Source organism: Opisthorchis viverrini (genome assembly GCF_000715545.1).
Source record: "Opisthorchis viverrini unplaced genomic scaffold opera_v5_104, whole genome shotgun sequence".
Taxonomy (NCBI): Eukaryota; Metazoa; Platyhelminthes; class Trematoda; order Opisthorchiida; family Opisthorchiidae; genus Opisthorchis; species Opisthorchis viverrini.
In genome coordinates this window covers 535,541-544,753 of record NW_008751762.1, presented here as the reverse complement: position 1 = coordinate 544,753, position 9,213 = coordinate 535,541, and the positions used below count along the sequence as shown (strand labels likewise).

At 45.9% G+C, this 9,213-nt stretch overlaps 2 protein-coding genes across 2 annotated transcripts in view; one reads left to right on the top strand and one right to left on the bottom strand.

The window, feature by feature from the left end:
• T265_05555 (hypothetical protein) overlaps positions 1 to 9,213 on the top strand; it is a gene marked incomplete at both ends in the record, with an annotated part of 39,764 nt that overhangs the window by 14,094 nt on the left and 16,457 nt on the right. The window contains 2 exons of the mRNA XM_009170596.1: positions 1,824 to 2,032; positions 7,341 to 8,320. Of these exons, the coding sequence (XP_009168860.1) occupies positions 1,824 to 2,032; positions 7,341 to 8,320 (1,189 nt within the window). The remainder of the gene's footprint in view (positions 1 to 1,823; positions 2,033 to 7,340; positions 8,321 to 9,213) is intronic.
• T265_05554 (hypothetical protein) overlaps positions 1 to 9,213 on the bottom strand; it is a gene marked incomplete at both ends in the record, with an annotated part of 26,918 nt that overhangs the window by 6,556 nt on the left and 11,149 nt on the right. Inside the window, one exon of the mRNA XM_009170595.1 lies at positions 5,774 to 5,881. Coding sequence (XP_009168859.1) covers positions 5,774 to 5,881 — 108 coding nt within the window. The remainder of the gene's footprint in view (positions 1 to 5,773; positions 5,882 to 9,213) is intronic.

The window sequence follows — 9,213 nt, the reverse complement described above, 5'->3', positions numbered from 1 at the left end:
GGGAAATGCAAATGCATTACCTTTTCTACGGAACAAGTCGCCATACATGTTCCAACCCCCAACCTGGAGGACCAGGAGACTGTGTTCGTCAGACCTCTAACCATTGACCAACCTGGTATGAGAGACTCTGTGAGTGTCGCGCGGACACCCCCCAGTATAGCTCAATGGGTCGCCGAGGTACACAAACCGCCACACCACGACAAGGTCCAGTCTCTTCGTGACGGAACACGTAGTGGCGTCAGATTATATCAAATTGTCTACAGTATCTTGTATCTGAATGGAGCCTTCCTCGAACAACACGTTAATGCCCGCAGAATTCAGGTTAGGGCTTACCAGTGGGAGGGGCGGTGACGTGAAACTTCACAGTGTAACAGTGAGGGACTATGATGCTCAAAATATCCAGAGAGCCGCCATCGTCTATCACGCCTGACACCAACCACGTAGATCTCAGGTGACGCCTTGAATCTGCGAAAGGTATCTGTTGGGTTTGTTAACCAATCTAGACGGCATGTGCCTGTCAGTTGTAAACGGATTTGCGCTGCTATAAAAAATTCGTTTGTGCACGTAGCTATGCCTCACGCCATTCATTATTTGAATATCGTTAGATTTGATTACGAAGCTTATTTGCCCAGTCTAGATCTTTATGAGTCCTCTACAAACTTTACAACTAATCAAAAGCAACTGAAAGGGTTTGTAATGCGTTGGTAACAACTGGTCATCGAAGACAACTAAGTCGGAATCTATTTTCAACTAGACATCCATTTGATTTCTGATAAACAAAACAGTTGCGCTAACTGAGCACAAAGACATTAGATGGTGAACAGACCTCTGTTGCTAGTCACTATCTTATCCCTGACAAATTTTATCATCCTCCACCAGGCTCTCATCAACCCCCATAGTAAACCCGGAGCGGACGGTAAAAACCCAAATCCAACGAAGCTTGGAAGGCTACATTTAGCGCATATGAATGACACTGGATGCTACCGCTAATTTTTAGTTTAGTTTTAATGTTTCAGTCTAATTTTCTTTTTTGCCCATAGAACAGTTTGCGGGCTACTGACCACAAATTCACCAGGTCAGCCGCAGTACATTGATTGAAGGTTAACGAACCTTCGTTTCAACATTGACCATCTTTCTTTACTTGTTTCGATAGAGGCTGGCACAGCTCCCCCCATTGCGAACAAAAGGTACCGGCTCAATTCTTCGCAAGCAAGAACCTGTCCAGCCCTCTCTGGGCAGGCCGCTGTGGCTTTAGTTGTAACAGTCTGCAGATGCAGATCTTGGAACATGTCTCTGCTACCGACCCATTGCTATGGTCCGCTACGCTCCCTAACAGCGCATTGATGATGTTACCTCGATTGGTGATGAAACGTCTGTGATAGAATTGTCCAGCTCAACAAACAGACCAACGGATATCTGTCTCTATGATCTGTATCCCCTGAGAAAATGTGACATTGTTAACTTATCCTGATAGTTAGTGAAATAACCTTGCATACCACCACGGCTTCAAGCGTCAATCAACACTGCACTTCTGGACCCCAATTGTTGTTTACTCCAGTTCTGTTGATCAGTTTTCACAAATTTGGTGTCATAGTTCGTTATAGGAAAGTAATTCATCCGTTACGTCCCTTTGTAACTTAAAGTGGACGTTTCATATCCAGCTGATCGGAAGACGGTTTTTTAGACACTGTTGTTTTGGCCTTTGTCTCAAGGTTTCCACGCCTAAAACATGGTTTATTGGCAATGTGGAATATAGGTAGCTTGGGTACACTGCTTGGTCGCGTCTAATTCGTCATTTTTTGGACTTCTGTGTCTCCCTGCAGTGTCAACAAGCACAACTTCTCGAAACAAAATGTGCAGCCCTGGAGACCGAAGTGGAGACTTTAACTGCACATCTCTCTCGTTCCGAAACAGAGCGATTTCGTCTGATTTCGGTGAATGAACAGCTTACCGATAATTTCTTCCGTCTTGCTGGTGCCTGTCGGAGAGAAATAGTCAAATTAAAATCTCGCATGCAGTTGCTGTGTTCCAAGTGGGTATAGCGTATTATTGTCCGCTAGGTTGCATTTTTTAATTAGAGTACAATTTATTTACACCACATATCCATCTTAAGAGCTGTATCCACGGTTTCATTTCTCAGTGTACCGATTTATTTTTTGTGTTCATGCTCTTTTTCTCCGGATTTGATTGCACGTCATATGATGATCGAATCTCAGCCCTAGCTCCATCACGTGGTTTTCTGTAGTGTGTGGGTGTCTGTTGTCCTTCTATCATCATTTATCTATGTAAGGAGCTTCCAGCAACGACTGAGCTACAAGCGCCTGCAAGCCTTACAAAGGCCTACGTGCTTCTGTACCAACAGTATAAGGCTCTGAACTGCTGCATTGTCATGCCGAACGCTTCTGTTTCTTGCGATCTAGACATTGTTCGTGCCCCTTAATCCCGTACATCCGGTTGGGTTATGGGGTACAATGAACCATCCAGAAGTTATCTGACAATCAGTGGAGTTCATCAGGGTTGTCGCATCTCATTTTTGTCCAATTTTGTACTTGAAGTCATCGTGGAGTGCTCATACTTGAGAAAGCTTGGCGGATTTGGATTATGCGGATGACAGCTATGTTGTTTGACGATTGTTTGTCCGCGCAAAGTACTTTGACCATAATATCGGAGGTGATCCCATGCTTTTGCATGTATTCTCACGTTCAAAGTACAAAGTCTCCAAGATTTCCCATTCCTTCGTGCTTTTCTGAGACCTCACAATGAAGAGCTTGAGTTTGTTTGTAGATCCACATACCCGTTGATAGTTGCCTCTGCGCGCTTCGCCTGGCAACCTCTGTGAAGGAGTCCCACAAGTGGGAAGTTGATTGATATCTGTTTGTCGTGTCTGCTTATGCCCCAACGAACTGTAGCTCTGACACCATCAAAGACAAGCTTTACGACGCCCTGAATGCCCTTTTGCGACAAGCTCAAAGCTCAACTATCGTTGTGATTGCCAGTTGTGGTTGTACAAGCGGGGCAGGCTTAGAGCATCTGAGACTCAATTAGGATGTCGACACAGATAGGACTCGGTACGTAAGGACAATGCTGAACGATTTCTTTAGCTGTGTTTTGACCGCAGGCTGTTTTTATGCAGTGCTGACATCCGAAATAGCCGAAGTCGTCTAGTCACATGGTGTTCTTCAACGGCGTACCAGCCATTAACTCAAATGGATTCCATTGCCATCAGTTACCGATGGCGCGGATCAATAACTGACTGCCGGTCGTTTCGGAACACATTTGTGGATTACGACCACGCGCTTGTCCGGAGTCGGTTCTCTCTTTGTTTTTCAGGACCGCGTAAGGTGCGGACAAATCGCTTAGTAACAGATCCGGACGGACTTACTAGAATCCTCTTCTAGAGTCGCTTCCAAATGTGTCCACCATCAAATGGGAATTCATACTAGGACGAGATTGTCACCTCTTTGCACATTGCTGAGTTTTGCGTGTGGCACGGCGCCACCAGGCTAACTCAAACACTGTGTCAGACCGAAGAGTGACACTGCTTTAAGCTCGGAGAAGTATCCCAACTGGTCCCGAACACAGCTTGACCCGACGAATTATCAGACGTCAAGTGAAAGTGAGCATGCGAGGAATGTGGATTTTCAAAAGAGGGGTTCGTAGTGAGTGTGGTAACCGCAGGGATGTCAGCTTTATCCGGGTTGTGACGGGGCTGCTGAGGTGACTTGTGCTTCATCTTGTGGTGGCTCGTGAAACACCGACTTGAGGACAGCAAGCGGGATCCCGGCTTGGTGGGGATTGGTTTGACCGAATCCTCATACTCCGTCAGGTACTAGATTACGACGCTACACGTACAAACGATCCATAACTCTAGTATTCGTGGATTTCGAAGGCACGTTCGACTTGGTTGGCCGGTATGTTCTCCTTAATACGCCTTCCCATCAAGGAATTCCCGGGAATTTCGTGAACACAATAGATTAATTGTATTCTCACACTTCCACACGTGTGACAGTATACGGAGCGCTTTCCAAGGGCTTTCGTACACAAAGCGGTGTCCGTCGGAGCTGCCCTGTCTCTCTCTCCATTCTTACTTAATTTCGTGGTCGATGAGGTACTGAGACGAAAACTGGAAGGTCTTCAAAACCCCAATGTTCAAATAGCCTGTGACGAAAATCTTGTCAATCTGGAATATGCAGACGATATCGTTCTCGTCTTCGAAGAGAAGAGAGCGTTTGTGTTTTCGGATGAACTGACCAAAGTCACCCCGTTCTTTAGTATGTACTTTGAACCCACAAAGTGTAAGTTCATGCTCGTGGATATGCAGTCACTGACCATGCCACTTACAATCCAGGGAGAGGCACTGGAATCTGTGGAGCGCTTTGCGTATTTTGGAAGTTGTACTGGTTTTGTTTATATTGTAACAAATCAGGTCAATGCACAAATCTGCAAGGCCTCACTTGCGTTTGCTATTTTGAGATAATTATGGCGTCGAAGCGGTACATCCTTGAATCTCAAGGGACGTGTCTTTCAGGCTGTAATGCGGGCTGCTTTGTTGCATGGCAGTGAGACTTGGCCTGTTCGAGCAGTGGAACTGAGACGCCTTTGGCTGTTCGTTGTCTCAAAACCATAGCCCATGTGGGTTGGTATCGAAGAATACTCAACGAGGCGATTAGGAAGCGAGTTTTCGGTTGTGCAACGAGAACTTCCATTGAAGAATGTGTCCAGCATCAGAAGTTGCGTTGCTTAGGCCATGTATTGCGCATACCGAACTACCGTTTACCGTAGAGTGCTTGCTGTTCTCCACGCCCGATTCCGAATTCAGGGTGGCGGAAGCCGAGAGGCGACCAACCCTTGACCTGGCAGAGGGGTATGAAGGAGATTACGAAACGTCTGGGTGCTGTCGGTGCTACTCGCCTTCCAGGATGGAAATCGCGTGATTTCCGCTGCTCCTGGTCGGGGACACCGAAAGATATGGCTGTTAATCTATGTCAGTGGTATTCTTGTCGTCAGGTTCCGTGCAGATTGCCTGGAGATGTAGGAATCTCAGAATGATTGTAGTAAGATAACACGAAGTCCCTTCCCTGTACACTTTTATTCTTTTCTTCACAATAAGGTTTTCAAATAAATCATGATTGTACGGCAGTGAAGCATCGGTGTTGAACACTGACGTCATGCCGTGCATGATGAGGATGATGATGAAATGAAAGCGGCTCCTATCAAACTGAGTGCAGTTGGATCTTCGTGCCTTTCTGGCTGGGGTCCGCGTGATCCTGCTTGTATTTAGTGAGAAACCCCACAGGACATGGCACGCAACCGTTCCCAATGGCGTGCATGTTGTAATCTCCTACCTGGCCCGTCTACCTAAAGTTCACCTGCGGTTTTGCGCTAGGCTTAGGTCGAGCGAAGTTCGCAAAGGAAGCTGAGTAGATGGCGCCATACTTCATCATGAGCAGATGTGTTTACTTTAATGGTGTCCAAAGCTATCGGCACGTGTTCCTTACTAGGTCTCCTTAGGGACTTAGGCTTCTTAGTAACCCCCTATTCTTCCTTCTTTTTCCCACTCTACTGGGCGTTCTTCCATCGTGGTTGTATGACATTCAAGCATCAGTACGTTTTACTGGTCTATTGTTGTCAATGATTATGATGATATCGTCGACCGTATGAAGAGTGGCAAAGCCACATGACTTAGTGTACTAGCGTCCTTAGTTTTTCTTAGGTTCCGCGTGAAAAAAACGCCACTTGCGATCATGTCAGACAATTCTGAACATTTACTCACTTCTTTGTGTGTTTCTGCTGGAGCTAGAGACGGGATGGAGGTCCTCTTGTTTAATAGGCCGTTGATATTCTTTCGCATAATGTGCAGCACGCAGACTGTCTCGTGGTCCTGTTGCGAAGATATTCAATGGAGCTTATTTGTCTCGCAATTAAACAGTATGGGGCATTTCCTTAAAATCCGCGGACAAGCCACCATCAGTTTCGTCTTGTTTGTTGTCTGTTGGACAAATGTATGCTCCGGAAACCTAGAAAATCAATTCCTGACATGATCATCGTTTCCGTAAAATGTTTACTTTCAATATCATGTACCCCTAAGAATTCAAAAGTGACACAGAAAATTGTGGAACCCTACACGTATATTGGAAGTCGCATTAGCTTCGACGGTAGCTTGATAGACGAAGTCAACGAGCGAATCTCCTAAGCTAGAATTGCGTTTGCGAATTCGGGCAACTTGTGGCGTTAAAAGGACATTTTTGTTTGGCTCAATGGACGTATCAGACTACAATGCGGGCTGAAAACTTCGTAACTTATGGCGGAGGATCTAAAACGTCTTCAGGTGTTCGACCACCGATGTCCCAGAACTATAGCTTGAGTCTGCTGGAATCAGCGAGGTGATCAGAAAGCGGGTCTCTGAAGCAGTAGCTGCTTCACCTAAGGACTTCATCTGCGGCTGCAAGCTAAGGTGGGTGAACCATGTGTTACGTTGTCTAGTTACCGTCTGCCGAGGAGTCTTGCTTTCCTTGCACTATTTTGGGTGGCGAAACCCTAGGAAATGGACAGAATAAGACGCCACTATCGTTACTGAAGGGTGCGGTTAGCTTCACTCCAGATTAACTTATTCTTAGAGGTGTAGGCCTAACGTAGGTTCAAACGGAGCGAAATTGGTAATGGGCTGTTTGCGAATTCGGACAGTTGTCCTGTACTATTTTCCGATATCGTTTTCCATTTTTCCACCGTCATCGAAGTTCATTACCGAACGCGGTTATTTTATTAACCGTTCAACTTGGTAGGCTTGTTCGTTTTGTTTGACCTTAATCCAATCATTCTACTCTTTCCTGTAGCTGTACAGTGTTTCTTGGCTTTTTAGCATAGACCGGATTTACTTAGGGGGTGAAATATCAGTGAAAAAAGCTGTGCGCGGAAGTATTTTGGAATTCGGTCATTGTTAGGTTCTCGTATATTGCTTTATCCGATTTTTTCTCGCTCTATTGCCATCAGTCCTTACTGCAACTGTGAGATGTTTCACAGTGCTCTTATTTTAAACTGTTGGTCAATCCATAATCAAAGCCCCCTAGGTTCTTGTGGATATTGTAACAGCAGTGTCAGGGATGTCGACTGCTTGTACCTGACAGTCGTTTGTCTAATCAAACTCAATGGTAAAATGTGTTGCTATTTCGGCATCTCCCCCCGTGTCGTGTGTCAGCCATCTCTTAAACAGACATGTGAACGCTGCTGATACGTGGACGTGTAGTAACGTAATTTCATTTCGTGTGGTATTTTTTCGAACCTCCTCTAAGTTACATTCGTTTATTATTCTGATCATCCTAACTTTTATTTGCGTCCGGCAGGTTCAACTCTTCAGATACCAAATCTGTACCTGGCAACACATCATCCTCCAATTCGCCAATAAAGGTGTTAAACCCAGTGGCACCCCTTTTGTACAGTGATATAATGAATTTCTTGCATTCCATCCGTTTACCAGAGAATGGTCGAGCTCATCCACAATTTAGTCCTCATTATGTTGTCTCCAAGCAAGTGCTCCCGTCTTATTCGTCAACTGAAAGAATATCTGGTCCGTTACGCAAGTCTCATTCATCCGTATCCACGTTAGCCAGCCGTACTTCACGGTCAGTGTCTTCCAGCTCGTCTTCTTCGTCTTCGTCATCATCCTCCTCCCACAGCCTTGCCTCATCCACACAGGTTGCGGGTTCCGTCGAGAAGCGTCAGACCTCCCGATCATGTTACAATGGTTTACCCTCCCGATTCGAAGTCTCAACGAGTAGATCGAAACGAGACGCGGAACCCGTACGGAGTCAAGGAAGGAATCACGACTTCAATCAATTAGTGACAAGAGCGGTCCCGTCCGGCCGCCAAGAAAAGTCCGCACATCGAATCTCGAGAACTCCCAGAGACACCATAGGTGCCCGTCACCAGACTCGTTTATCGCGCATACAGAAGTCAGTTACCCCTGAGCGGCATCCCACAAGACGGACGTCATCCAGCAGATGCTCGAAGGATCACCCGACAGACACTACCAAACGCCGTGATTTATCGTCACAGGAAAAGGGCTGTCGTTCAACTGCGGTGCTAAATAGGACTTGTTATAGAACTAGGGAACGCTCAAGCAGGATAGTGCCACAAAAAGAATTGCGGAAACCAATAAATCCTAGTCTCCGTTCTCAATATTCTCATGATAAATCTGTCAAACCTGTGTCGCGCGGCCTTCGACGCACGAGTGAATCGCATACGAAACAATCAGCGTCAACTTCCGAAGTGCATGACTCCGGTGTATGTGTTGAACCAGAAACAAAGGTGTATGCGGATTCTGGTGAGCACTTTATCAGCTAAATACCCAAAAAGACTCCCATTTTCGATCGTTAACCACGTGATCAAAAGGATAGTCTACATTGTGGCCAACACGACTTCTTTAGAGCGATAAATTTTTCATGCAATGCAGTCCTCAAGGCTGTAACATGTGTATTCTGATCTTACCTGATTCCACACCAGATTGTACAATACTCGGTCGAATGCAGTCAGACTGCACGTCTGACGGGGATAGGCATTGGCTATTTGCTCTACTGTGTTCAACCTCTTCACTGAAAATTTTCCTTGACTTGGTCCTGCCATATATCTCTGGTCCTTATTTGACACCCATCTTGTACATCTGGGAACAAAATGACGAAACCGAGAAGGAATGAGTAAAGAGTTTCACTACAAGCATGACAGCAGTACTCTAGGCGAATTTGGGGTGCATAAAAGAGAATTCGGGCGGGCTGAAGTACTTGCATTCTTCAGAAAGGAAGAGAACCCTCCTTGTTGCTTGCATCGCGAGGACGTTGAATTGTATAGTCCATGATGGGTTGTCAGTAAAAGATAGGCAAGTAAAAAAGGACGAGGAGTGAGGAATTCTAGCTAATTAGAAAAATCCCACTAAAAGGCGTAGGTTCTCGTTGAGTTGTAACACCCTTTCAGTACTTATCTGTCATCCTACCCGAAGGAAGCATGAAGGCTGGGGTACTGCCAAGTTGCCTTGACGGGAGAAGTCGAGATGTAGAGGTCTTGTTAGAACCGCGGACCCTCCGGCCAGCAAATTCATGCTCTAACCCATCTCACCCACTCCCGAAAAAGGCTTAGGTTAGGAATGGGATTACGAAGAGAGTTGGATACATGAACCTGGAATGGTTGAACGTCGCTGAGTTCGACAGGCAGCATAAATTATTC